Source organism: Cyrtonyx montezumae, unplaced genomic scaffold, assembly GCF_038088225.1.
Source record: "Cyrtonyx montezumae isolate F1298 unplaced genomic scaffold, pur_monq_1.0 scaffold_4, whole genome shotgun sequence".
Lineage (NCBI taxonomy): Eukaryota > Metazoa > Chordata > Aves > Galliformes > Odontophoridae > Cyrtonyx > Cyrtonyx montezumae.
Window position 1 is genome coordinate 13,806,621 of NW_027072045.1, and position 27,693 is coordinate 13,834,313.

General features: G+C 58.5%; 1 protein-coding gene across 1 annotated transcript; it reads right to left on the bottom strand.

The window, feature by feature from the left end:
• Positions 1-245: 245 nt before the first annotated feature.
• PSD (pleckstrin and Sec7 domain containing) lies at positions 246-27,260 on the bottom strand. Its single transcript, XM_065746264.1, has 16 exons — positions 26,456-27,260; positions 26,286-26,388; positions 25,747-26,203; positions 21,545-21,988; positions 14,934-15,128; positions 14,376-14,456; positions 13,809-13,921; positions 12,996-13,054; positions 12,466-12,555; positions 4,995-5,038; positions 3,945-4,123; positions 3,329-3,399; positions 3,054-3,211; positions 2,611-2,755; positions 2,053-2,196; positions 246-1,785 (listed from the first exon to the last, which is right to left on the bottom strand). The coding sequence occupies exons 1-16, from the start codon at positions 27,182-27,184 to the stop codon at positions 1,546-1,548; spliced, it is 3,252 nt and encodes a 1,083-aa protein (XP_065602336.1). The 5' UTR covers positions 27,185-27,260; the 3' UTR covers positions 246-1,545.
• Positions 27,261-27,693: the final 433 nt, after the last annotated feature.

Sequence of the window (27,693 nt, forward strand, 5' to 3'; positions counted from 1 at the left end):
TCTGTGCCTGCCCTGTCCCAGAGAGACAGGGCGCTATCCCGGCACCAGCCCCAGGGAGAGCAGCCAGCCTGTGTCCCTCAGCATCACACCAAGTGCCTGGGCCATGCCCAGCCACCGCTTCTGGGCTGCATGGGGGAAAAACTACAGCACACCAAGAACTGAAGAGCAAGTTTTACTTCAGTAACCGACAGAAGAAGCTGTACAAAGGTTTTTCTCCTCCCGAGCCACCTGGGGCAAGGGTGGAATTTTTGTCTTTTTTTTTTTTTCTTTTTCCTTTTTTTTTTTTTTTTTTTTTTGCAATAGACTCAAAAGAGCAGAATAAAAAGTTTGACACATTCGCAAAGTGCTGAAACTGGCGAGGTCCCACACACCAGGAACAGCGGCAGCCCCCAGCCCTTCTCCAGCCCTAGTGCCAGCCCCACCTCCGCGTGCCCCCAGCGCTCCTGCAGCCACGTGAGCACCAGTGTTTGCTCCAGGCATCCTGTGGGCATGCCTGGGAACAGAGCAAGCCTGCAGCCAAAGAGCAGGCTCCAGCCTCTGCTTCTCCTCCTCTCGTTGGACCAGCACTCAGCTTTGCATCCTCCAAGGCCTTCACAATGCTTTGGAGAAGTGGCACTGGAAGGAAAGCCCCCCCCGCCCCCTTTCTCTCCACACCCCATACCCACTGCTGCTCAATGCACATCCAGGCATGGTCGCCCTCAGGACTGAGGAGCCGTGCCCATGTTTGCAAAGAGCCAGCGTGCAGGCAGTGCTGCTCAGCCACAGGGCTCTGCAGGAGGGCTGCTGCTGGTGCAGGGTTGGGGCTGACAGCACAGCAGTGATGCTCAGCTCACTGCCTGGGGGGGGGTGGTTTCTGTGTCCTCCCTTGAGTCCATGTAAAAACATTCCCCCCCTCAGAAGTGCACAGTCTACAGGACATGGCTGAGTTTGGTGCATTGTTGTTCTGTTTGTTTCAGGTTTTTTGTTTTTAATAGTTCCCAAAAAGCATCAAAATTAGCCCCCAAAAAACTCCCTGGTGGTCAGCTCAATCTGGTACTAAAAAGTGCAAAACTGTATCACAAAAACCGTCCAAAAGTTGTAAGAAAGCAAGAGGCAGGGGCAGGGAGGGAGGGAGCCCTGGGTCCCCCCAGCCTTTGGGGTTGGGGCCAGGGATGGCTCCATCCCACATGGCATAATGGAGCTGGAGGAAAGCAGCCACCAGCTGCGCTGCAGTTTCATACCAAGGAAAGTAGCCCAGTCGAGGGGTGTCCATCCCTGCCCCTCCTTGGGGTGGGGAGCTGGAGGGGGACCTGCAGCCAAGTGCAGAACAAGGGGAGCAGAAATGAGTCTGTGGGGCAGCTCCTGCCTGCAGCCCCTCGGTCCCGCCCTGCATCTGTCTCTGGCCCAGGGGCCGCCAGACTCCTGCTGGTGGCTGGGTATGGCTGTCCCCACAGCGGCGTGTGCCACCAGAGGATGGACTCATGCAGGGTCCCAGCAGGTATGTGGCACCCACCCAGCACCCTGGGCAGGATCGGAGCTGCAGCGCAGGTGGCTGATGCCCCTGGCTTACGATTTCTGGGGGTGGCCAGGGGGCTGGCGGCTGGAACGCTCTGAGACATTGCGCTTCACCTTGGTGCCTGTGCTGGAGGGCTCGGCGTTCAGCGAGGGGCTGGAGCGGGATTTTTTCAGGCCATCATCCTCACCTCCTGCCGCGTCAAAGAGCGTGGACTCAAAGGCTGCCAGGTCCTCGGAGCCGGCCTTCAGCTTGGCCCGCAGCAGCATGGCATAGGTGCCGTAGCGGGATTTCTGGGAGCAGAGCATAGCAAAGAGAGCAGTGGGGTAGCAGGGCACTGCTCCTGCAGCCAGCATCCTGCAGGGCGCTTCTGGGCCCACCACCGCAGCCTGGAGGTGCAGTGCCAGCTTCCTATCAGGGGCACAGCAAGCTGGGGCACAGCCCGTCCAGCCCCACCCCTGGGAGCCCCTTACCCACGCTGGGGAGCTCCTCTCTGAGCAAAGCATTGCAGCAGTGCCAGAGGGACCCAACGATTCAGCTCAAAGGTCTGCGCTGCTCACCTCAAACTCCAGGTACTCCTCTTTTTGCTTCAGCTCCTCGTACTCCTTGCCCTTCACCTTTTTATCCGGCAGCGAGGAGCGGTGCTCCAGCAGCTCCGCTGACATTGTCTTGAACTTGGTCTCATGGCTCTTCACTTGCTCATCCTGGGGACAGGTGACACTGTCAGCAGCCCAATGCCCTCACCCCAAGGCTGGCGTGGTTCTCCCCTCCTGGCTACAGCCAGGAGCTCAGCTGTCACTCCCAGTCCTCTAAACTCTGCAGGCCGAAGTGCAGGCCCTTAGGGGAAGCCTCCTGCTCTTGGTAGACTGGCTGCAGTCTTAGAGCAGAAATTAATCCCCTCTAAAACTAGGCTGTTTTTTTCTAATCCTTTCTGTTCTATGAATAACTGCAGTGGCACAAGCAAGAGCCAGCTAATCCCCTGCCCGGGCTCCTGTCAAGGTCCTGCCACAATGCGGGTCCCCTCTCGGTGCAGACAGGTGGCCACGTGTGCCTCCAAACCCCAGCACCACCTGTCACCCTGTAGCTCTCCCAGCTGCAGCCCCTCGCTCCTGGCCCACCTGGGACAGCCGGGTGCAGGAGCTGGGGAGCAACGGGCGGCTGAACTTCTTCTGGGAGCCGATGGCGGCAGGGAAGGGGGGTGCAGAGAACATGGCTGCCACCACGTTGATGCGCGTGATCCACGAGTGCATCTGCTCGGAGTTCCTGGGGAGAAAGGCCAAACATGGTACTGAGTGCTCAACCCACCAGCCCCGGCACACCAAAGCCCTGCTCTGCAGAGCAGCCAGGTGCTCCCTGCTGGCCCCAGCTCTGCCACAGCAGTGCACGGCCTCAGGACCGCTACAGCAGAGGGGAGAGGAGTTGGGCAAAGCCCAGGAACAGCATCAGCTCCTCTCCCTTCTAGAAAGGGCCAGGATGTGGAATTTAGCTCGTCCCACTCACTACCACCAGCAATGAGAACAGCTCACCCTGCCAAGCCCCAGTGTGGGCCCAGGGGACTCACTGTGCTTGGAAGAGGAAGACTCTCCAGTCAGCTGTCCTGAGGTAGAAGACGTTGGGCCTCTTGCTGTAGTCTGATGCCCGCGTGGCAAGTGAGTGGTGGATGCTAATGGCATTCTTCAGCTCCTCTTCTGCCAGCGCCTTCCCTGGTTTGTACTCCTCCTGCAGGGCACCAGGCACTTCAGAGCCTGCCAAGGGCTACTCCCCGCACAACCCAGCGCCACGGCAGAGGGCCCCAGCCTGCAGTTCCCAGCCCCAGATGACCCCAGCACTCCTCACCTTCTGCAGGTAGAGAATCATCCCCTTCAGGATGGCATGGAAGGGCTTCCAGCCGCGCTTCCCTCGGGGGGCTGTGGGAAAGGAGATCATCCCCCCCCGTGAGCCATGCTGCGCTACACGTCACCCCACCCGGGGGACATGCAGCACGCCAGCACTGTCCTCGTACACCTGAGCCCATGCAGGGCACGTGGCTGGCAGATGGGGCTGCAGGGGGGGAACTACGTGCCTGGGGATGGGGACAGAACACTGCCACACGCCAGGTAACGCCAGCAGCGCCTGATCGGATCAAGGTGGCATTAGGCAGCTGGGGCTTAGGGAGGATTTTGCAGTGGAAACAGGGAACGTGACTGACAGTGCAGAACCTGCAGCATGCTTGCAGCACTGCGGGACAGCTCAGCACGCAAACCCCCCTGCTCTCCCAGCACTGCAGGAAGGGAAAGCCCTTCAGGCCCCAGCCTGGGAATGAATTGCCCACCACAGCCTGATGCACACAGAGAAGGGCTGATGCTGCAGGAAAGCCTGGTGCTACGTGCAGACTACACAGGGTGACCCCTGCTGTATTCTCACTGTCCGGGTTCCTGCAGCTCTCCAGTGCCCCCTGTCCCCAGACACCTACTTTTCTTGCAGTCGGGATCAGCATGGATCTTGCGCACTAACAGTCCGTGCTTGTAGGTGGCGATGCTGGAGTCCTGGGAGAAGTCTAGGAAAGGGTTACTGCAGCTGCTGATGCGTTTGATGGACTTAGGTTTGGGGTCAGCCAGCTCCGAAAGGGACTTCCTCAGCTCCTCCTCGTCTCTGCCAGGTACAGATTTGGTTATGAGAGTGTCTGTGACCTTGCTGGGGACAGCAAATATCAAGCCTCCCACTCACAGAGTTTGCTGTCACTACTGGAGAGCATCCCACAGCCCAGCCCAGCCCAGCCTTCATGCCCCTTCCCTGTGAGACTGGCAGCTGTGCTGCTGCCAGGATGAGCCGCAGGGGCCCATCCTTCCAAGGACGGGGGGGTCCCAGCCTGTCCTTGGAAGCGAGCAGCCTTTGCGGGCTGCTGCTGGCCTGGATGACGAGCAGTGCTTCGCACCTCTTAGTCCACCCTGCAGGGCAGCTCACGCCCTCCCTGTCAACAACGTCCCCTCACCCTCCGGGCTGCATTGCTTACCCGCCCCAGCACGGAGCTGTAGGAGCCCGGAGCTGCGGCCTCCCCCCCCCTCCCTCATAACCGTTCGCTGCTAATTAAACCCCTCAGCATCTGCCGGCGTCTCCATGGCAGCAGCCCGAGCGCATTGGCTCAGCGCTGGCGGAACCGCCGGGCTGATTAATCCCCGCAGCGCGGGCGCTGCCTCTCCTGCTGCTGGAGATGGCAGCTGTAGGCGAAGATGCGGGCACCCGGGCACAGCCACAGGGCTGGCTGCTCCGACCCCGGGCACCGCTGCCTGGGTGCAGAGCGAGGCCCGGCACAGCCACAGCTGTGGGAGCTGCCCTCAGGGCCCCAAAGCAGTGCCATGTCGGGGCAGAGGGCTGGCAGCCATCGCAATGTCCTGGGCACCTCCATCCCTACCCTCCACCCCCTCTCCCCGACACAGCCCCTGGGCAGTAGGACACTCTGAGGTCGGGGTGAGCCCACCACCTGCCGGGCCCATGCAGCCGGATCCCCCCATGGGATGCTCACATGGCCCACTGCAGCTTCTCGTTCTTGATGGAGCCATACAGCGCCTGCGGAGAGAGGAGCGGGATTTGGGTCAGGGGAGCTGCTCTGGGGAAAGAGGGGCACTGGAGGTTAAGGCAACCCTGGGGCAGCCCATCCGGCATGCAGCCCTTCCTTTCTGGCACCAGTGCTGACAGCCAGCCCCCCACTCCAAACATACTAGGGCTTACAGGTGACTTCTGGTCACTTCAGGACCCCCAGCCCAAGCATGGATGAGGCACTGCGCTGGGGCACAGCACAGGCTGTCACCCCCATGCTCCCCTCCTCCTGTGTCTGCCCAGGGCAGTGGCAAAGAGTGAGCAGTGTGAGTTTTGACACAAACATCCAGGTTGTTGGAGCTGGTTCCCCCTGCTCCAGAGTGAACTGGGTTGGCCAAACAGAGAGCTTTCAGGGCCAAGGACAGAGAGCCTTGGGACTCCTCTATTTTCACTTCAGTGAAGCCTGGCACCTGCTCCAGGTAGGATGTGCAGCCCCTAGCACACCCATTCAGGAGCACTGCAGAGATCTGTCGCTCTCTGAGACAGGATGACAAGCATCTACTCCAGGGTGCTGCAGACTGCCCACCCGCTCTTCCCAGGTCCCCCACACTCTCTGACCCTTGTGGAGTTCAGCAAGTCAGGGCCCCGTGCCTGCATTTCAGCTGGGAAAAAAAAGCAAAGTCCATCTGCAGATGGGTCTGGGGCCGCGTTCCCAAGCGCCTGTCTGGCCCCAGCTGGGTGCAAGCCAAAGGCGCTCAGCCCAGTTCTACAGCACAAGAGGCTCTGGAGAGAGTTCCCAGCAGCATTCACTCAGCACTCCAGATCAAGGAGCAGGACGGGTCTGGAAGGCATCATCCTCAAAGGAAGATAATCGAGTTGTGCACAGACTGTTCAGGCAGCTGTCAACATCTATCTCTTGGCCAGAGACTGCTGGGGAGAGAGCTTGCTGGTGGCTGATAAAGTACAACTGCAGGCTCGCAGAGATCCTGCCAACAGACCCAGCAGCATCTGGGGAAGGCAAATCCATCATCCCCGAGATGTGCAGTGGCCAGAGCGGAAGAGGGACCGGGATCATCACGTGTGTCCTGCTCGGGGAAGCACTGGCCCAGCATCAGCTTGTTTTGCTCCCTGTCTGCAAGTGAAAAGCAGGGTTGGCTGCTCCTAGGAAGGCAGCAGCACCCGGGAGAGGCACAACCCCAGTGCCCCAGGGCAGGTTGTACCCAGCTGTGTTTGTGCTGCCCTGGGAGGAGCAGGGGACAGACAGGAGATGGAAGCAGGCTTCTGAGGAGCAATATGGGCAGTAAGGAATTGCCGTGGGGAGCAGGAGAGATGGGATGTCACAGATGAAAAGCAGCTGAGTGGACTGAGAACAGAAACAAAAATAACAGAAAAACGGCACAGAGAAGTGGAGTGCTGAGCTGGTGGGAACACGTTCAGGGAGCAGTTCTGAAAGAGAGCGACATCTGCATAGTGCAGGAGAGCAGCACAGTGGGGCAGCACTATAAAAGCACGGGCTCCGAGACTACATAGGAACATTTCAAAGGACGACTTGAGTGATGGCTTCAGAAGGCTCCCACAGCCCCACTACAAGCACTGGGAGTATCCCACGAGCCTGCTGTGGGCAGGAGCTGCCGAGCAGCCTCTGACACTGGGCCATGGGCTTCCAGTGCTCCTGCACCAGGGGAACAGACAACCGCGAGGTGAGGAGGAGAGGATGGCACAAAGCCTGCACTGGGATCCTGCACTGGGATCCCGCTGGGGTCCTGCCTGCTGACCACCACCCCCAGCAAGCAGTGGCACTGTGCCCTGGAGGAGATAAACGTGGTGGGCTCAGCCCAGCTCTGAGCTAAGGATGCTGTACCCCACTGCCCATTGCTGCTCTCTGCTCCCGCTGCTTGCCCATCACTAAATCTGTGATGCAAGACCCCTCTGATGGGGCAGAGTGGGCTCTGCAGCCCAGCTCCCCATGGCTGTCAGCAGAGATCACGGCACTGCAGCTCATCACTGCAGGTCCCTCTCTCACGGCTATCTTTGCTCCATGGATTCATTTCCAAGGGGGCAAAGTGGATGGCACTTTTCGGCATCACTGAATTTGTGAGCACTGCCCAGGAGAAAGCAAGGTGCTGGTGGGTTTCTGGCTCTGTGCCACCGAGGCTGACCTGAAGCAGAGGTTTTTGCTGTTTTTCTTGCCATCACAGGGTTATGAGCTCACTGCTGCAGCACGCAGGGTAAGGCAGCAAGCTCTGCCTTAGACATGCGCAACACCAGGGAGACCCAGGGCTGTACTGCTCCAGTGGGACTGTCAACAGAACCAGAACATCTTCCTTTGGTGCCTCCCAAAAGGGGCTGGCAGGCTGTGCCCAGGTACTGCTCCTGCACATGACTGCACTGGTAAGGAGCAGCATCCTCTCACAGGGACAGCTTGGCTGCACAGACAGCCCCCTCCTCATCCTTCTGTCTCAGAACAGTGCAGAGTGGGGGAAGATTCAGCCCTGCACAGGGCGGCAGGTGGTCCTGGATGCAGTGTTGGCACAGATGGGACTGAGGGCTGCAGTCCAGTGTGTCCCTACCACAGAAGTGGTGCGATGTTCTGCACAAGACCACACAGCCATAGGGTGCCTGTAGGCGATCAGCCTCTCTTGGGCATGTCACCACGAGAGCTCAATCACAGCTTTTCCCAACTTTTCCTTAGCAAAGTTCTTTTCCCTACACCCAGCCCCAAGGCTTGCAGGGTGCCCCGAGCACGCAGATCCCTCGGCCGTGCCAATACACACGGCACGGTCACACGGGGACGCGCGGCTGTACTGCTCCGGGCCCCCGCTCGCCCCGCAGGCACCTCGCCTCCTTCCCGCGGGCACAGACCACGCTCAGCAGCACCGCCACCTGCGGCACCCCGTGCCTCCCCCCGATCTCTCGCACCAAGGAGCATCTCCCCCCCAGCCGCTGTTTCCATCCGAGTGCGTCACAACCCCGTGCTGCCCCCAGACCGCCGCGATGGCAGCAGCGCTGCCCGCCTCGGCCGGCACCGGTCCTGCCCGGCACGGCGGTGCGTGCCCAGCGCCAGCCCTGCCACCTGTCCCCACCGACACCGGCCTAATTCCCCGAAGACGACGCCAACCGACGGCGAGCGCGCTCCCGGCAACCGGCGGCACGTTTTTCCCGACCGGAGCCCCTCCTTCTCCCCCGGTTCTCGGCTCACACCGGGACCGCAGCGCCGCAGCCCGCAACGCCCGGCACCGCGCACCCGCTCGGCCAGGCGGGAGGGCAGCCCCCAGAGGCGCGGCTCTGCCCCCGATCCTCCCCGCCCGACGTTTCCGATCCCTCCGCAATGTCACGCAGCCCGGGGGCTGCGGGCACCGGGCACGGCCCCGCCGCAGCGCTGCGCCGGGAGAGCCGCGCCGTGCCCGTCCGTGTGCGTGCTGCCGCGGAGCCGCGCGGCCCGCCCGGCGCTTACCGGCTTCTTCTTGCGGCGGCTCTGCAGCCGGCTGACCACCAGGTCGGTGTACAGCACCGGTTTCAGGGTGCGGGAGCGCTGTGGCCAGCCGTAGCAGAAGGTCTCCACGCCGCGGTAGTTGCGCCCGTAGCGCACGGAGCACATGGAGCGGGACCGCATGCGGCCCGCGCTGCTGTTGATGCTGTTGACGCCGATCATGGTGGCGTCGCCGGCGGCGGCGGGGGCGGCCCTGCCCTGCCCTGCCTTGCCCTGCCCGGCCCCGCCGCGCCCGCGGCCCGCTCCCCGCCGCCGCCGTCGCCTGTTGAAGCGGGGCCGGGCCGGGCAGGGCTCGGTGGCTGCAGCCCGCGGGAGGCGGCTCCCCGCCCCGCCCCGCCCCGCCCGCCGCAGCCAATGGCGGTCCCGCGGCGGGGAGCGGGGAAGCGGAGCCCGGCCGAGCCCAGCCGGGCGCGGGGCTGCGCCGGGGAGGGGGGGGGCGGGTCCGCGCTGCGCGGCTCAAAATGGAGGCGGGCGGTCCGCTGGGGCTGCAGCGGAGGGTGCCGCGAGCGATCGTGCTGCGGGACGCCCCGTCGGGCGGCAGGCTGCCGGGACGCCCGCACAGGTACCGCGGGGCTGCCCGGGCTGCGAGGCGGGAGGGGAGGGGAGCGGAGCGGAGCGGCTGCCCGCGGATCGGACGGCTGCGGTGCGCTTGTTGGAGCGCACCGAGCCTGCCCTTGCTGATGCTGAGCGGTGGGAGGGCTCCGGCTCGCTCTTTTTCACATCCTCCGGTGCCCGTCCCGCACTTAACCTTTCTGCTCAGTCCTTCGTGCGCATCCGGAGCTGTCCGGGATGAGCTGGGGGTGAGGACTGATGCACAGCCTGCTTAGGCGCGACTGAGAAGGAGATGCGGCCAGGGGAGAAGGGGAAATTTTCCACTGTGTCGTCACTGCTTGGCATGGCAACTGCCGTGCCAAACCTGCAGACCAAAGTAGACTGCTCTGGGAGAAGAGCAGGACAGTGAATCCTGAGGTCAGTGGGCTGTACGGTGCTACCACGGGGAACTGGGTTGAGAAAGTCTAGCTGTGCCCCCACTTCTGAGGTGGGAGCCAGCCCTACTTCCCTCACTTGCTTCTACTCAATGCATCTGATAGCTGTGCCCCCGAGCCGGGATTAGGGCCCTTCCTGCCTGCGTGCTGGGGGTTAATTCCTCAACAGCTGTTAAGTGCTCTGGGCTCCTGGGCTGGAAAAAAGCATAGATAGGGCTGACTGCTAAGCAGAACTGAGAAAGAGTGGGCCTAAATTGGCTCTGCTCTGAAGGCTCAGCAAAGCAACAAGGTTAAGGCATGGAACAAAATGTGGAAGATATAAGGCTCTGCAAACTGAGTTTGGGTAAGTCAAATCCACATCTGACACACACACAGCCAACAGCTGTTAATGAAGTCCCAGGGGTCTGGGTTGAAATAGCACCTACAAGAGAATGGCTGAGTTCCCGGTCTGTGCTCCTTTGGCTGCTGCAGCCCAAGCCCAGCCTGTGGGCATAGGCATGTCCAGGCATGGCACTTTGAGCTCCCACAACCCCAGGTGGTGAGGACCCCCAGGTGGGCTGGGCCCTGCCTGAGGAGCATGGCTGCAGGGGTTGTCAGGGAGATGGCTTCCAGCAGCAGTGTTTGCCCAGCAGGGCAGCATCACTCCCTTAGCTCAGCAGCAGGGGCACAGCAAGGCATGCTGGTGAGGGGGATGTGGTGCTCAGCTGTGAAAGCACAAGCTTTTTGTGTTTTGGTTTCTTCTGCAGGAAACTCTTGAGTGTTTACACGCATTATCTTGTAGTGGATAAAGTTTGTGTATGACTCAAGCTGCCACCTGTTCTCAGGCATCGTGCTGCTTTTGTCTTGTGAGTTCTGCAGCCATAGAGGGAGAAAATGTGGTCCCCATGGATGTCTCTTCCTGATGCTGCCCCCAGAGTTACAGGGTCCCGTGTCCCCTGAAGCCACTCAGTCCTGCCCTGTCATCCCCAGCCTTCTCCAGTTGTGGGAGTCTCCCTGCTCCCTGGTACTGCAGTACATGGGTTAGCAGCTCTCCCTGGGCAGGCTTGGGAAGAGCCCTAAGACCTTTCTTCTGCACTGTGGGAGCTGCCCATGAGCTGCTCCTGGTTTTCTGAGAAGCCCCTCTGAAGTATGCCAGCCCATCCCTTCCCCTGCAGTGCATAAGAAGTGTGTGTGCTCCTGCAGCACTAAAATTAGCTGGCCAGCTGTGTGTGCACAGGAGCTTCAGTCCCCAGGTGGGGGACTCAGGTTTGTAGAGGAGGCAACTATCTATGTAGGTTAATGGGACTTAGGGCTCACTACTGCAGGGAGAAAATAGGCTTTCCTCATTTCTCTGCTGCCTGAGCCTGCAACCAAACCAAGGAGCCAAAACCTGCAGTGGGCAGAGAGAGTGTATTCTCCCACTGAGCCTGTCAAAAGCTGCCCAGGAACAGCCTGGCCCCTCTGCCCTTCGTATGCTTTTATGTGCCAGCTCCCTGCCCAGCACTCTGCACATCCCAGCTGTCCTGAGGCCCTGTACACAGACAGGGCTCACAAGGGAGTGATGGAGGAGCTGCATCCTGCCCCTGGCACACCACCTTGGAGGTGCCTTTTGCTCCCACTCCCCAACACGGCATTGATACAGAGGCGTCTGAAAAGCGGCTGTGGGAAGCTCCGCAGCTGCAGAGGGAACAGTCCATTTTTAGCAGCTCAGCCTCCCCGCTGCAGGCAGAGATGTGCAGGGAGGTGCTCCTGCATCATCAGGTGCAGCACTGCAGCCCCTGGCCCCACAGTGCTGGCCTGCACCAGGTGAGGAGCTTGACCCTACCTGCAGCAGAGAGCTGCAGCATGTGCTCACTGCCCCCGCACGGGCTGAGATTTGATGAGGTTAATGTGATCGCGTGTGCTTGGGCACCTTTTGGGGTGAAAGTTGAGCTGCGGCACCTGCACTGCAGGTATCCAGCTGTAGGGTGCTGGGGGCTTCAGAAAGGGCCTGTGGAGGAACCTGTGGGGTTGAGATGCTCCCTGACAATGCAGCCCTGGTTTGGAGCAGAGGTTCAAGGTCTTCATTTTGGGCATTTATCTTCCATTCTGGGTGCTGAAAGCCTTTTCTGGAGCTGGGTTTAAAATTAGGGAAGAATTTTTTTTCTAGCTCCTTTCACAAGAGAAGCGTGGGCCAGGAGGGAGGACAGCCCTATTGAGCACTGCTGGTAACCCCTTAATGATGGGGTGAGCGGCACAGCCAGGAATAGACCCACAAAGGCTGAAAACAGAGCTCAGCTCCTTACCCCACGTTGCCTCTTTTCATAAGGCACCTCCCACAGGAGTGGTGCTGGCACCCTGTGGGAACCCATTTCCTGCATTCCCAGAGCTCTCCTGCCACAGTGCCTCACAGACACTGATTTCTGCCCTGTGGGCCCCATGGGGATGAGCCATATTCCCAGACCACCTCAGCCGCAGCCTGCACCTGGTCCCCGGCATGCCCAGCTCCTGTAGCCTGTGTCAACACCACTTCTCCTGCTCGTGCATCAGCTCAAGGTCAGGCTGTCCCCTCTGTGCTGTGGGACTGTGTGGCAGCCAGCTCTTCCCTGCAAGCAGCAGAGAGGCTGTTCTCCTGCATTAGCCAGGGAGGTTGAGAAACAGCCATGAGAGAGAGAGGGAGACAGAAAGCCACCCCCCACGACCAGAGGAGCTGCTTGGAGGCTGAGGCTCCTAGCAGTCCTGCAAGGAAGAGGCTGGCCTCCTTCCTCCCCAGGCTGCTGGCACCAGTCCCTGCTGGTGGCCAAGCAGTCACTCTTTGAAGCACTGCCCCTTTCCCTGACCTCAGTATCACAGAGAAAGCTGTGGGCCAAAGGAATACCACTGACCATGCCTCTTCCAGCAGCTTGACACGAGTGTGAGGATGAACACCTTCACTGCATCCCATGGGGCCACATCTATGTGATCCTACCTGAAGCTCTTGCCCTTGTTCCTGTGGTGTGGCTGTCAGGAACAACCAGATTTACCTTGAGCAGCTCCTTGGGGAAGTCGGTGCCTCCATTGAGCCCCTCCAAGTTGCCAATGAAGTCAGAGCAGGACATTCTCTTCCCGATGTTCTGGGGAAGTCAGCGGAAGAGAAATGTGGGGTTTATCTTGGGGCCAAGGGACAGCAGCTGGTTGGAGCAGCCTGGGGCTTGGGGAGGCTGCTTGAAGGTGTGGGAGGCTAACTGCCATGCTCAGATTGGGACATCTTTCTTTCTCTAAGTTGGGTGTGACCTGCTCCCAGCACCAGTGAGGCTTTGGGGTCTAACTCCCACCTCCTCTCCCTACCCGCCTTCCTCACCCCACTCTGTACCTTCCAGCTCAGTGTATCTCCTTCAGAGCCCCATTCTTTCCTCCACCATCTCCCTCCTCACATTCAGACTTCCTCCTCTCCCATCCCCAGACACACTGGGGCTGTTTACCCCTGCAGGTCTTGTCTCCAGTACGCATGGCCACCTGCAGGTGTGGCAGAAAGGGCAGGGGACAGAGGGGACTGGCGGCAGGGTGAACTTACATGTCCATGCAGATCTGTGTTCAGCAACATCAGAGCACAGGTCAGGGTGTGGGCTCCATCTGCAGCAAAGCACAGGGCAGGAATTAGAGCCTCTGGGCACAGATGGAGGTCGTGCTGAGCCCACTCCTCCCAGCAGAGCAGGTAGCATACAGCATCAGCACGTTGCTGGCAGCACGCAGGTAAGAAGAGAGGAGGCCACTGGGTTAAAGCTGGTCCCCAAATTGAGCGTGCAGACCCTCAGCCAGGCAGTGATGCTGCAGCTAACATTGCTCAGCCCCTAGCGTGGTCATGGTGGAGTAGCACAGCCACCTTCCAGCCAGCCAAAAAACGTACCTGCCCAGAGCCAAACCAGAGCAAATTCAGCACCTGAACACACACAGGGGGAGTGTGACGACGTAAAATACTGAAGTGAAACAGTACAGGCTGGGTGCTCCCCTGTACCCCCCTGGGAGCTGGGCAGTGATGTTTTCTCACCTGACTCTTCCCTGAGCTGGGCTCTGTGTGCTCAGGAGGGCGTTCTCTCTTGCCTTGTGTGCTAATCTGCTCAAGGTCAGAATTAAGGATGTGTTGAGCCCTAGTTATGCATCTTCCAACTGGAGCAGGGTTTTTTTTTAAGGGAAAAAAAAAAGTTTAAAGTGTCTGTCATTTGAGGGAAATGTGTAACAGGGCTGACTCCTAAGGCGTCAGTTCATGGTCTCAGACTGCCTTCTAGTTTCATTTTGAGCACTCCCATTGAGCTGATGAGACATGTGCTCTCTTGAACAAACACACACACACCCACATGTGTGCTCACATGCACACAAAGCTTCTTACCCTCAGAGGAGATGGCACTGGGATTGCACTCATAATAGCGCTGGGAAAAATGAGCCAGCACTCGCTCTCGTTCCTGTGTCTCTCCCATCAGGGCCAGCTCCTTTAGGAAGGACCTGAAGAAGCAGCAGCAGCAGTGTTGGTTGTGCATAAAGCCCAGCAACAGTCCCTCTGACCCCACCATGTGCAGCAGTGGAGCTGTGGCCGTCCCCTCCCACAGCCCCCATGTGTGCTACGTGAAGTCCTGCATCTAACCCAGAACATCCAGCCCTGATGGCACATCGGGATCTGGAAACTACATCGGGGGAGGAGGTTAGGTCAGCATGAGTTGAATCTGGGTTCAGGGCATTGAAACCCAGCCCTAGGTGAGCTTGACTGGGGAGCTAAAACCAGGGGCGATCCTTTGTGCTTGTGTGGCTGAGAGCCCACTTTGAGAATTGGTGTGAGGATGTGGGGTCTGCCTGTTCCTGCAGGTCTCTGTGGGGGTGAGGAGCTGCAGAGGGCACAATCTGCTGGGACCTGCTCAGGTGGCCATGACACATGCACACAGCTGCACTCAGACCATCTGACCTGAGGGCCTGGTCCAGGCTCATCCCTGTGAACACGAAGAACTTCAGATACTCCCCTGCCACCATCTTGCTGAACTCATTGCTGAAAGAGAAAGGGGGGAGCGAGAGTGGGATCGATGAGGCTGGGGGTGTGGGGGTATTAAAATGCAAACAGGGATGGGATGGATACTGGTGGGCTGGGTACCTCCCAGGAGACATGACAGCAGGGCTGTGGGAGGCAGGCTGGATACAGAAGCACTCCAGTGTCCAGTGAAACTCAGAGGGGTCACTCACAGAAATATCTGAATATTTGTCATGTCAGCTAGCTGGTCCCCTGTTCTCTGACACCTTGCTGAAGGTACCTGAGATGCAGTGCAAGTAGGAAGGTACCAAAAATTCCCAGGATGTTGCCTTTACAGCAACACCTGGTATAGACAAGCTGTCCTGGGGACAGGTCTTTGGGATCCTGCCAGTCCCTTACAGCCCAGTCCCCTCAAAGGGAACAGCTGTGAGTATGTTGGAGTGGCTGCAGGGAGGAATGATGCCGGATGGGCCATTCCTTGTGAATACCCACACGTACTTCTTCCCCAAGTGGCGGGCCACATCTGCTTTTTTAAAGCCATCCAGGTTGTAGAGCCTCTTAGCCAGGCGTTTGGCAGCCTCCAGGTCAGCCTTGTGTCCATTGGAGAGTGTGTCAGTGCTGCCCAGGGCCAGCTGCTCCATGCTGTCCATCTCCGAGTCCGAGTCAGAAACCAGCTGGCTCAGGGGGTGCTCACTGCAATGGGAAGGGACACACCGCATTAGTTTGCCCACAGGTCCCCTGCTTGCTCGCCCTCTCAGGGGATGCAGGTCCTCACCCTGCTCTGGGGGCCAGCAGCTCTGCTGGGCGATACTGGTTAGAGGTGCTCAGGGGTCAAGGCTAAGAGCTAAGGGAGGGCTTGGAGATGTGGCTGGAAGAGAGGTAGGTGACAGGACCGAGGCCCTCAAAGCCGTGTCCAAAAAGCCATGGTGAGACAGAACAGCTGTTGGGAAGTCCCCCACCCTGAGCCTGTGAGACTTCGTGTGCGGGCTCGGGCTCTGCTGAGGCCAGCTGCAGCAGGACGTGGAGCGGAAATGTGCACAGACTGTACTCTGTATCAGTACGCCTTTTTTTTTAACCCAGGCAAGCTCCTTGTGCTGCTCTCAAGTTCGGTTTCTGCCCAAAACAAGATGACCATAATTCCTTCGCTTGGCTTTTCCCATCCATAAACTTCAAAGCACTTCACAGAGGAAAGAAGCGAGGCACAGAGAGCAAAGATGAAGGCGAACCCCCCCGGCCTCCAGCACAGCATGGTGTGCTGGGGCTGCCCGTCAGCTCTCAGCCCGCTGCCTTACATGGCCATGCTGGGAGCGTGCTCTTGGCTGCTCCTAGCACTCTGACTCAGCCGCACACAAATTATCCCAACAAAAAGTAAGTTGAATCTAATCAACAACGAGCGTTAAGCAATTCTGACCTCGCCCAAATTTTCTGGCAGACCTCGCACTGTTCCAATCTGATTTATTTTTAAGTCTCTAATTGACTTTTAAGAAGGCCTCCTCTCCTGAGCCAATTACCCAGGCCGATCCCCCGAGGCTCCGCTCCTCCCACTAAGGACAAAGCTGCTCCTCGCTGCCTTTGGGCTGCAGCTTGTGCTGTCCCAGAGGAGCCCTGTGCAGCAGGGACAGGCTGCCCCATGCCTCAGGGAGCTCTCAGCATCCCAGCAGGATGGGGAATTGTCTGGGCACAAACTCGTGGCTGGATGCGTCTGTGGCGGATGCAGTGCTGGCACCCTGTGAGTCCCAGGGGAGATGCACAGGATTTGGGCCACTGCAGAGCCTGGCAGCAGCAGGCAGTGGCTGCTGAAAGAGAACTGCTGTGTCCTCAGCCAGGACAGTTGCTACCTCTTCCTAGGAGCAAGAGATAAATCCAGTTGCACCTGCACACCACAACTGGGAAAACTCAGCCTGTAATCATGGGAGCACAGTACTGTCCCATCCCAGCCCAGCAGCTCCAAGGTTGCCTTTCTGGCTAAGGACTGAGGTACAAAACGCAAAGTGCACTGCTCCTCCATCACTCCCTGCAAAGCAAGCAGCTGCCCAGCCATCCTCTGAAGGTCTTTTCATTCTTCTCAACCAACATCACTGAAATCTCCCTGTACCTTTCCGGGACTCAATGCCCACACTGAAAGGCTGTCCTCCCTCCCACATCTGCTGCTTGGTATCTCCTGCAGTGAACCCAGAACTCAGAGTCTCCTCTACAACCTCTTCCCAAGCTGAACTCAGCTTTCCCATTCAGTGCCAAGCTCCAGCTGCAGCATCACCTACAAAACCTCCTTGAGCTTCTCGATCTCACAGCAGGTTCCCAACCTGTGGCTGTGGCTCCTTCATGGCTTCTTGAAACTAGCATGCAGAGATTGCAGTCTGTCTCCTAAAGCTGCTCTACCTGCAGGATCTGCTATCCCTTCTCTCACTGAGCCCAACTTCTGGCTTAGGGCTTTATATCAGCAGAACAGTCAGGACAAGGCAGCTGTATGAGCAATGCCAGGCTCCCAGCCATGCATGAGGTGGGCTTTCTCCCAGTGCTCAAGCCACTATCATGATGCTACACGAGGACCTCCATTGCGGGCAGTATGGCTGCATCTTGCTGATGGCCACCTGCTGCCCCAGCTGGTTGGATAATGCCCGTACTTCAAGGAGAAAAGCAGGAACCCAATCCTCAAGCAAATGGCAAGCAGAGCACATACGTCCACGTCTGAGGCAATTGAGGTGATGCTAATTTTCTTGCCAATGACCTAATGTCTCAGGGGATTTTTTCGTGTACTTTCTAAGTGACATTTCAGTTTGGCTTGAAGAAACACTGAGATAATAATTTTACTTTAGATGTATTTCCAACTCTAGAACCGGTCTGCGCTTAAGGAATAATGATCAAATTTGGTATTGTATGAGCATCTCCAGCGTGCCTGGCATGAGTCACCGTGCAGTGGGCCCAGGGTGAGTGCAGCCCTGCCAGCACAGCACAGCCACCAGCACCCACAGTGCCTGCAGCATAGCCCTGTCCCTGATGGGTGCCCACTTGGTGGGCAGCAAGGACCCCACAGCTGCTGCCAGGACCCCAAAGCAGGGTCTGGCAGCAGTATAGTACTTCTGGAGCAGTCCTGCAATGAAAGAACTGCAGATAGTTAATCTGTGGGGTCCACATGCCTCACTTCTTGGCCCCCAAACACTCCTTAACAGAACCATTTCTCTTCTGACCCTCAAATATTCCAGCTCCAGATCCCTATTACTCTTTTACCAGTCACAAATACATCTCTGGGCCCAAATTCTCCTCCACCCGTGCACCAACCATGCTTCTCTGAGCCCACACGCTCCTGCACAGGGCCCTGCTCCTTCCCTGACTCCAGATTTTACCTCTTTGAGCCCCATACTTCCCACTCAAGGCCAAACATGCATCTCCTGGACCCAAACACTCACTGTTTCACCTCAATATGCCTTCTCTAGCTGAGAGCTCAGAGCAGTGCAGGAAGAAGTGGAGCACCTTCCTGCACTGCAATGCAGCATGTTGCTGCAGAAGCTCCAACCTCTATCTTGCCACAAGGTGCTTGCCCAGGACTGTGGGGCAGCAACAGAATGTCAGCTCAGCAAAGCCTGCCCTAAGGGTGCCCACCAACCCTCACTGTCAGTGGGAATATATCTGCATGGGGGGACCCTCACCAGAGCCTTGCTCCTTGAGACTGCTCCACCAGCTGCCCATTGGACCCAGCCTCGTCCATTCAATTGAGCCCTCATGTTACCCAGATCCCGCTGCCATGTGAGACACCTGCTGCAAGCAATTCAGAAATGCCTACCACAAACTACATGCTCCCTAAAAAGGGCCACGGGAGACCCAGATTAATTCCTGCAGCATGGATGGGGCAGGGAGCCCAGTTCCAGGCAGTGAGGTGCTTGGGGCAGCCCAGCACTGCCTCGGTTCTGGTGCCCCACACACGTGGCTCTGTGCCCAGCACCTCCGCCCAGCACACCCAGCCTGCCTAATATTGCTGCTAAGAATGTACCAGACCGGATCTTTGGCTGAGCTAAATAAATGCAGCTCCCTCCACCGGTCTCAGCGGAGTGACTTTGATTTATGACAGCTGAGATCTGGGCTGGTTCATTCCTTGCAAAATTGAAGTTGGGCTGGGAGGACACTTGAAGGTCAGCCAAGCCGGCCTCCAAGCAGGGGCAGGACCGGTGCCGCTGTCCTCGTCCAGCAGCTGCGCCCAGCCGGCTCCCAGATTGCCCAGCAGCCCCGCCAGCATCGCTGCTCCCGCAGACAGGTAAGAGCCAACCTGGGGCACCGTGCCCCTGCTCGGTGCTGTCTCCCTGCGGAGCTAACACGCGGCCATTCTGCCACCCCGCAGCACGGCCCTCCTCCCGGCTGCCGCTGGTCCTCGTCCAGCCCCGTGCCACCGCCGCTCGCGGGGACCGGGATGGTCTCTGCAGGGGCCGCCCTCCCTCGGACCAATTTCAGGAGGCAGCAGCTCGCAGGGCCGTAGATCCGGTTACTCACCAGGCGGGCGGAGGGGCGGCTTCTCCTTCAGACACACGGATGCCATGGTGCTACCCGGGGAAGCCCGCTCCTCCGGGACCTCTGGGCGAAGTCCGGCCAACGGGGCGTGATAGAGCGCGCCCCGCGGGGCCGCATCGGAGGCGGTCGCAGCCCGTCACGGGCGGACCCCCCCCCCCCCTCCGCCTCCCCCTCCCTCTCCCCGCAACTGCCGGGCCCCTTCCCCGCGGGCGCGGCCGCTCGTGCCCCGCCGCAGCCCCGCCGCGCTGCCCCCTCCCGCACCGCGCATCCCGCAGCACCGCCCCCGGGGCCGCGGGGATCCCGCGCGTCGCCGCCGCTTCCACCGCGCTCCGCTCCGCTCCATCTCGGCTGCGGCCCCTTCCATCGCCGTGCCACGCCGTGCCGTGCCACGCCGCCCCGCCCGCCCCATCGTCGCCCGCCTCACCGCCGCCGCTGGCGGCCGCGCTGTCCCCGCGGTCCCCGCGCACGCCCCCGCCGGGCCTCGCGGAGCCGCGCAGGTGGCACCTGGCCCCGATGCCGCCGCGGGATTCTGAGCCGCACCGCCGCTGTCGTGCACGTGTACGCCATGTGCGGGCCGGGCAGCTCGCCTCCCGTCTCCGGCCCCCCCCCATCCACCCTGGGCTCCGCGCTGCCTCGTGTCCGCCCGGACACAGCAAAGCGTGGCAGTGGGGAGCGGTATGGGTAAGAAAGCCCCCACGCCTTAAATGCCACGCTTGCTGCAGTTCAACACTATAGGCTGTGCCTGAGTTAGCCCTCCGCTCGTACCCAGCCTCCCGTGCTCTCACCCCTCACTTTGCTCCCTCTCCATCCTCAGCCCTCTCCCCGCACCCTTCTACATCACACCCACAGCAGCCCCATGACCCCGTGGCTCTCAGGACACACACTGCCCAGTTCACCCGGAGCCAGCAGGGTTCCCCATGCTCAACCGACCGGTGAGCAGCCTTGGGCCAGCAATGAGAAGCAATTACTGGCCTCTCCCTCAATAATAGATGTCCCGAGGAGTGCATGTAGCTGTGGCTGGCTCTGGAGTCCCAGCTGGGACCTGGGGAGCCAAGGGAGGGTGAGCACATGGATTTTAGGGCACTCACACCCTGAGGGGACACCATTTGTATCTCTCTGGTGCTGATGCCCTACAATCTGCAGTGCCTGCTCCAGGGCTGCCCTGGGATTTGGATCTGTAATTGCAAAATGAAAGCCCAAAAGCAGCCCAGTTCCCACCTCACCCTCTCGTCAGTGCCAGCTGCCTCAGAGGAACCCCATGGCCCCAATGTGGCACAGCACCCCGCCTCCTGCTCCTGGCCCTGCTCTGGGTCACTGTCACCTCTGTGGGGACATCAGCCTTCCATAGGGTGACAGTGGTGACCTGCACACCTCCTCCTGCCCAGGGTGGGCCATGTCCTGCAGCATGGTCCAGAGTGAGGGCTAAGGGACTCTGGAGCCTTGGTCTGGGCCATGAGTGTGTAGGAGCTGTGTCTGCTTGGCCTCGCAAGGAGCTTCACACCACCACTGCCACCACAGGAGCCAGGAGTCACAGCCTGCAGAGCCCTTCCCCAGCACAGACCCCAGCCTGGCACCAGGTACTTCCACAGCCCCTTCTGTCCCCTGTGGTGCTGCTGCAGCAGCAGGAGGCATCCTGTGAGCAGTGAGTTAGGCACTGCCCTTTTGGTGTCTCTGGGGCCACCTTGGTCCTATGCTTTGGCAGAGGACCAGGAAACTAAGTCTGTCTCCAGTAAGTAATCATCCATGGCTAGATACTGCCACCCTCGGCTGTTTGGTGCCACTCGGATACCACCCGTTTTATGTACAGACCTTGCCTGTCCTCTGTGCCACCATGCCCCTGCCCCCAGTGTCCAAAAAAACAGAGAAGCCTTGCCCAGAGCCCAGCCCTTCTCCCCCAAAATGCTCCCAGGATGATCCTAAAACCATACAGCAGATAGGATGTCACACCCTCCTCTCTTGATTGCAGGCAAGAGAGGTGACACAAAGCACAGATCCCCACAAGCTCACCCCTAGCTAAGCCTATCAGGATGGCAGACTGCAGCCAGAAGTAACACAGGTTTGATTGGACAGACAAGAGGAAGCCAAGCTGCTCACCCTTCCAGCAATTCCCAGGGCCCACTGGGGAAGCCTTGGAGGGTTCGGGACACTCCAGCATTGCACAAGAGATCATTGGGCAAGAGGAGATCTTGTGGGGAGGCAGTGCAAGCAGGAAACTCGGCACTGGTGTGACCGACATGCCAAATTCCCCAAGAGCCATCGGGCTCTGCAGCTGTGCCACTAGGTTGGACATGGCATCTGAACTGGGCCTAGTTGAACACACCCCAGAAAAGAGAAAAGCTGCAGCCTGCCAACTGGTTGAATCCTAAGTGCCTCAGCCCCAGACCTTGCTGGGAGAGGGAAGAGTACAAGGAAAGCAGTGTGTCAGCCTGGACGTGGTCTCATGTATTCATGTTCTCAGGTTGGAAGAGGTGAGGCTGAGCACCCTGGCCCATTCCCCTGCTCCTCAGCAGCACTGGCTGGGCTGTGGCTACAAAACATGCAGCACAGGGTTAGCCTTGATGCTGAGCCATGGAGGCCCAGGTGGGCAGTAAGCAATTTTGGTCACTCACCTCATGTTGGAGGCCAAGGGAGTACAAAAGCTGTCCTCTGAGCAGCAAGGGCTGTGCCGAGCACCCTTCCTTCTCCTCCCCTTCTCCTCCTCCCTCTCAGTCCAGGGGGCATCTGTGGCTGAACTGGTCCCAGAGTCCGGCTCCAAGTGAGCCAGAGGAGCAAAGTTCTCCTCGATCAGCTTCGCACTGTCTCGGATCTGTCCCTGTACTTCTGGGGTGAGGGTTGGGAGATCAAAAGTGAAAAAGTTCCCATGGGTGCGGGCTGGGGAGGAGAGGATGTCAATGGAGTCCAGGCTGGTGTAAGATGTGCCTTTGGCTCGATGGGACTCCATGATGCTCTCAAAATGTTTGCTGAAAGAGTCCATGCCATCCTTGGAGAGGCTGTGCCCCAGCAGGAAGGGCACTGGAGACTTGAGCATACCCTGTGTGTCTCGATCCACGATCCTAGAGGGAGAGAAAGTGAGAGGAACTGGTCACTGAGGAGCAAGAGGTCAAAGCCCCAAACAAAAGCCCAGGCATTGCTCCAGAGGAAACTGGGGAGGGCAGAAGACTCTTCTAATATCTGGGTACTCCAGGCTTTCAAAGGAAATGCCTTGCCTGCCCAAGACATCATGGGAAGTGGGCCGTGCTGGCCTCCCTCCAGCCATATGCCTCTCCTTTAATGCGCCATGGACTTTTGTTCCCTTAGTGGCTCATCCTCCTAAGAAGCTTACGAGATGGCTACTGCTCCCAGCCACTCGGCTTGAGCTTAGATCCAATAAACAGCTCAGGCACCAAAAACAGGATGTAGTTCAGCTCCACTCCCAAACAAATCCACAAGTGCCTGAATTTTCCATGAGCCTTCAGAGCTCCTGGCACCCACAGCACTCCTGGAGCCACCGAGGATGGCGTGACACCTTCCTCTGCATATGTGACACTATGGTCACTGAGCCAAGCCCACCTGCAAGGTTAGCACAAGAAGCAGCACTCCACATTTGTTTTGGAGGAAAGAGTGGGATGGCCTGATGGTGGTGAAAGTACCTCAGAGGGACTGGGCTGCCTTCAGACCGGCTCACCTCCTCCCTGCAGAAGCACCTGCACTCTGTGCCCTGGCAAACCATCTTGGGCACAGATCACCCTGCAGGAGGCTCAGCTTGTCTGCAGCACGGTTCTGTGTCCAGCCCAGTGCAGGATTTCCTACATCTCAAAGCCCTGAGCATTTCATCCTGGAGATGAGCCTGCCCATCAGTCTGAGCATGTGACAGGGATATTTCCAACACAGAGAACGTCAGTTCTATAAGCCCAAATGCAACCCTAAAAGCCTGTTTCACTCACAAGCTGCTATCGCTTTATTAAAGCACCAAAAAAGCACTTGTTATGGCACTCTCTTTCGTGATTAAAAGCAAAGAACTGATCCAGCTTGTCATAACATTTGTTATGAACAAACAGCTTCATACAGAAGGCTCAGAAAATGCAGTGCTGTTACAAGCAGTGAGAGATTTATCATTTATTAGCCTTCATATCCTGCTCCAGAATCTCACAGATTGTTGTACCAGGCCCCAAGCTGACAGACTCACTGCATCAGAATGCAGAGGCACCCAGCAAGGTGGGCACTGTGGGATTGTGGGGTCACTGATGTTGGAAAAGACCACTAAGACCACCTAGCCCAACTGCTGACCGAAGGCAGTTAAGGAAAGCAGGATGGAAGCTGTTCCTGATGGCCTACAAGCCTTGCCCAGCTGTGCAGCCTTGCTGTCTGCTCCCACCAGCCCAGGCTGAGCTTCAGGAAGCATTGCCTGGAGCTTGCTGGTGGGAATAGGAAGAGGAGATCTCTATAGCACTTACAGTTGTGAACATGCATTCACTGCCCTCACTGCTTTGCAGTGTGCTGCTGAATGGAGCTAATGCTGCTGATTTTGTTCTGCATCATTTTGCACACACAGAGCAGCAGTGAGCAGTGCAAAAACAAATATGTTTCCATCTTTGAGCTGCTTTGGGAGGCACGGTGATGCTTTCTTGGAGATGGGCCAGGTGTGCAAGTAGGGGACACACATCCCAGAGAACAATAACCATGCCACATTGCATGCTGACAACTCAGCTGGCACTTCTGGGTGCCATGTGGGGCTGAGCAGCTGGACCTCAGCAGCCACATCAGCAGAGGGGAAGGGGCTCCTGTGCCCTTTCCCTAGCATCCACGTGCTGGTGTCCTGCCTGGGAAGGCTGCCCTGGCAGCAGACCCAAGGGCTTTGCTCTGCTCCCAGGGAGGACAGGTACTCCTGCCTCCAGCCAGCCCTTGCACACCTGGCAGTGGGGCATGGTGCTGCAGAGCTGCCTTTGGCTCACACGGCAGCACTGCCTCCAGCTTAGTGCCCCTCCTGGAGATGCTCAAGAAAGGGGAGAGGAGCCCGCTCTCGCTGACAGGTCTCGGTGCTCTGGGGCTAATGGGAATAAAGACAGCAAAGGCTTAGATCAGTCATTAGTCGTAGAGCTGGCTCTAAATATATTCGGGGCATGGATTCTGGAAGAAGACACTGCTTCTTATGTCACTTTCCATGTCTTGTTTGATTTTATATCGGATTTTTCATCCTGATGTCCTGCTGCAAGTTCTCTTATTTTAGGAGAGCAGATGACAATTGAAGGTGCCCTTTGGCAAGAATATAAAGGACAACAAAGTGGTGTCGAGCCAGTCCCCCCACGCAGAGGGTACTAAATCCCTAAGGCTAGATTTTCAAAAGGATTTACATATCTAAATGCTGCAAATCAGCATCTGATGGTGCCTCGATAATTTTGCAGGGATGCTCCTTCCTATCTACCAACAAAGTGCTCTGCAGAGGACTGCCTGGGATGGAAGCCGCTGGTTTGCAACAGCTCCTGCAGAGCAAAGCGGTGCCGGCTCTTGGAAGATGGGGCAGCTTTAATGACCCCAGCATCACCGCATCGCCCCTCCTGTGAGCAGACAAAGCAGAAAGCTTGAAGCAGAAAACATCAATACTGGTGAATGGTAAACAGGAGGGAGGGCTGCAGCTGCAGAGCTCACTCTAAAGCAGTGTGTGAGCAAAGCCCAGGCTGTAATGCCTGCACTGAACCAGCTCGCTATTTCAGTCTGTGGATTTTTGGCTCTGCTGTCCGCAGGGTCAGTGCCTCGCTGGGGAATAGCCAGGGGTCTGTCTGCACATCAAACACCTGAAAGCCACCAGACTACAAGGAAGCTGCATAAAATGAGCAGGACACTGCTGTACGCACCCTGGTAATTAAGCCTAGAGCACCATGTTGGGGGCAGCAATGCACTGAGGTACACAACCGAGCTTTCTGACCAAGTCTGGGGAGCTCCAGCACGATGTCCCAGAGGGCAAAAGGCAGGTGCAGGCTTACAGCCCACGGACATGTAATGGGCCCATAGGTGTCTGAAAATGATTATCACCATGTAAAAGAATTGTTACAGTAACTTGAATAACTTGCTTGGAATGATAATATGACTTACAAAGCTTCTTCACATTCCCTATCACAATTCATTTGAAGAAAAAAAAAAAAAAAGCATTTTCTCCTTGGGAAACCCACAGGAGCCCAGCTCCCTGTGTGACGTGCACCTTCCTGCCCACAGCAGCCCACCTCACCTGCTTCTCTCTCCTCTCTTCTCATGGTACCACTGCGGGTTATTTCATCATCTCTTCCCACTCCCAGCAACAAAACCCTTCTCCTCCTTTTCTGAGTATACTACCATGCACCTCTTTGTCTCAGCACATGGGTCATCTTGTTCTGCTCCCCAGCAGCACCTTTCCCTTCCCTCCAGAGTGTTTGCAGATGCAGCAGAGGCTCTCATCCCACCTGAGGCCCATCACTATCCTAGTCTTGAGTATTTTGCCACACAAGCAAGAAACAACACAAAACACAAATGTGAATGGACTCTCTACGTCCCAGTGACCCATGGTACTATCCCCAGGTGCCGGGCTCAAACAGTGACCTGATCACAGGACTTGTCCCCACAGGAGTGGGTCCTGCAGTGCCCTGTGCTGGACGCCAGCACCACCCTAATCCTCCCACGGGGCAGCAAGGGACCTCCAGCCCTGTGGGACAATGAAGGGCCACTCTGACCCCGCGCATGGCTCAGATGCATCTACCGAGCATTCTGGTTTGGGCACTCATTTGGCAGAGCCCCTTTGTCACACACTTGGGATGCCGAGGAGGGTGAGGGGAGCTCTCTGCCCTCCCATGCTGAGCCTCACCTTTCCCTGCTCTCCTTCCTCGTGGTCTCAAACACCTCATCGTCCTCATCTGCACCTCCGTCACGCAGTCCATCCTTCACGTGCTGGACGTTGTGCTCAGGGTTCCCCTCAGGCATGCTGTCCCTCCTGCCTGGGGTCCCCGTGAAGCTGGGGTTGCTCTCGCTGTCCTTCTGGCTTTCGATAGCAGAATCCACCTCATCCCTCTCAGCCAGGATGTCATCAATGTTGGTTTCGCGGTAGCAGCGCAGCGGCACGGTGTCCAGGTCTGTCTCGGAGTACTTGACAGCCCTCCTGATGATGCCTGTCTCACAGGAGCCTTGCTCCCTGCCGCCTTCTGGGGACACCTCGATCTCCACCTCCACGTGGCTCAGGCCATGCTTGGGAAGCGAGCTCGGTGGCTCTGCAGGCAGTGGGTGGCCAGGCTGCAGTGGGGGCTCAGTGACAGGGGCTGAGGAGCCTGGAAGAAAGCCCAGAGCCCCCGTTCAACCCCAAATCCCAGTGGGCTGGAACTCTGCATACCCACAGTGTCCCTGCCTTACCTGTTTTTGGGGTGCCCAGTGAGCCATAGAAGAACTCCCACTTGGCGCGGGCGATGCGCTGGGCATGGGCTGAGCTCTGCCGGGGGCACGGCCAGGCGCTGCCCTGCAGGGACACAGGGGTCAGTGGGGGCAGGCTGGACACAGCACAGTGTGGGGCCACGGGCACCTACCTGGGGCTGGGGACTGGTGGAGATGTTCTCTGGTGGGGCCTGCAACCCATTGGCAAGGGAGCTGAAGAGGCAGCTGTTGGTGAGGGAATGGACATCCCTTCCACCTGCGTGGGGACGCATCTTCCCTGGGGACCTGCAGCCAGCCAGGACGGGGTCAGATGCGGACGCCTCCAGCTTCAGTCTGCGGAGCAGCTGCTCCTGGGGCTGGGGCTGCCCAGGGGGCACACGCCAGCCCCCACCGGGCTCTGTAGGGCCATTCTCCTGGGGCCCGCTGAGGGGCCGCACGCTGGCCTTCTCAATGAAGCGGAAGGTGACGACAGAGCTGCGTCCCTCTGGGGCCACCAGTGGGCTGCGGCTGCCGGGTGAGGTGAGCCCTGGGGTGGGATGGCCCCTCTGCGGGGTGCAGGGGGCCGTCAGCCGCCCCCCACCTGGGCAGCCTCCATTGCCAAAAGGCCCCATCTCCGTTGGCTTGCGAGCCAGGGAGCCGGTGCTGTTGTAGAGGCCAGGAGGGCAACGGCGGGTCTCAGGGGCCAGGCCCTTGCGCAGGAGGTGTAGGCGGCCAGCATTGAGGTTGGGGGTGAGGCAGCGTGGGGGGCTGTGCCGGCCTGGCTCAGGGCTGGAGGTGATGGGTGGCCAGGGCCTACGGTCCCCATGGTGGGAGAAAGGTGGTGGCGAGGCGGTGCAGCCCTCAGCTGGGGGCAGGCGGACGAGGCCCCCTGCCTGCGCCATGCTGACGGGGTGAGCACAGGTGTCAGGGCTGTAGCTGGACAGTGCAAGGCATCCTCAGGCGGCCCTGGAGGGCAAGGAGAGGCGATTAGAGAAGTGAAGCAAAGATGCAGACATTGTGATGTTGCTTGAAAGTGGATGTAGGATGGAGATTAGCCCAAGCACCTGGGGGCAGGTGGCCTGAGAAGTGCTGCTGTCCCTAGGTCCCCTGGCTCCTCAAGCACTGTCCTACAGACCAGCAGCATGCAGACGCAGTGGGAGCTGTGTGTCTTGAAATTGGTTTCATTTAGCCTGACTTAGGCTGAATATTTTACTACCTGTAGCCACTTAATATCACCTCCATAAGAGGAAAAAAAGATACATGGGATCACTGAGATTCCAGTCTCCAGACTGAAGGAGTTTGATACCAGCAGCTCAAGGAAGAAGCCCATCTCTTTGGAGGTCAGCTTGTGTTTTAAAGTGTGTCACCCGTCACATGCCTCAGCCGCAATCTGTGGCACAGACAGAGCTGT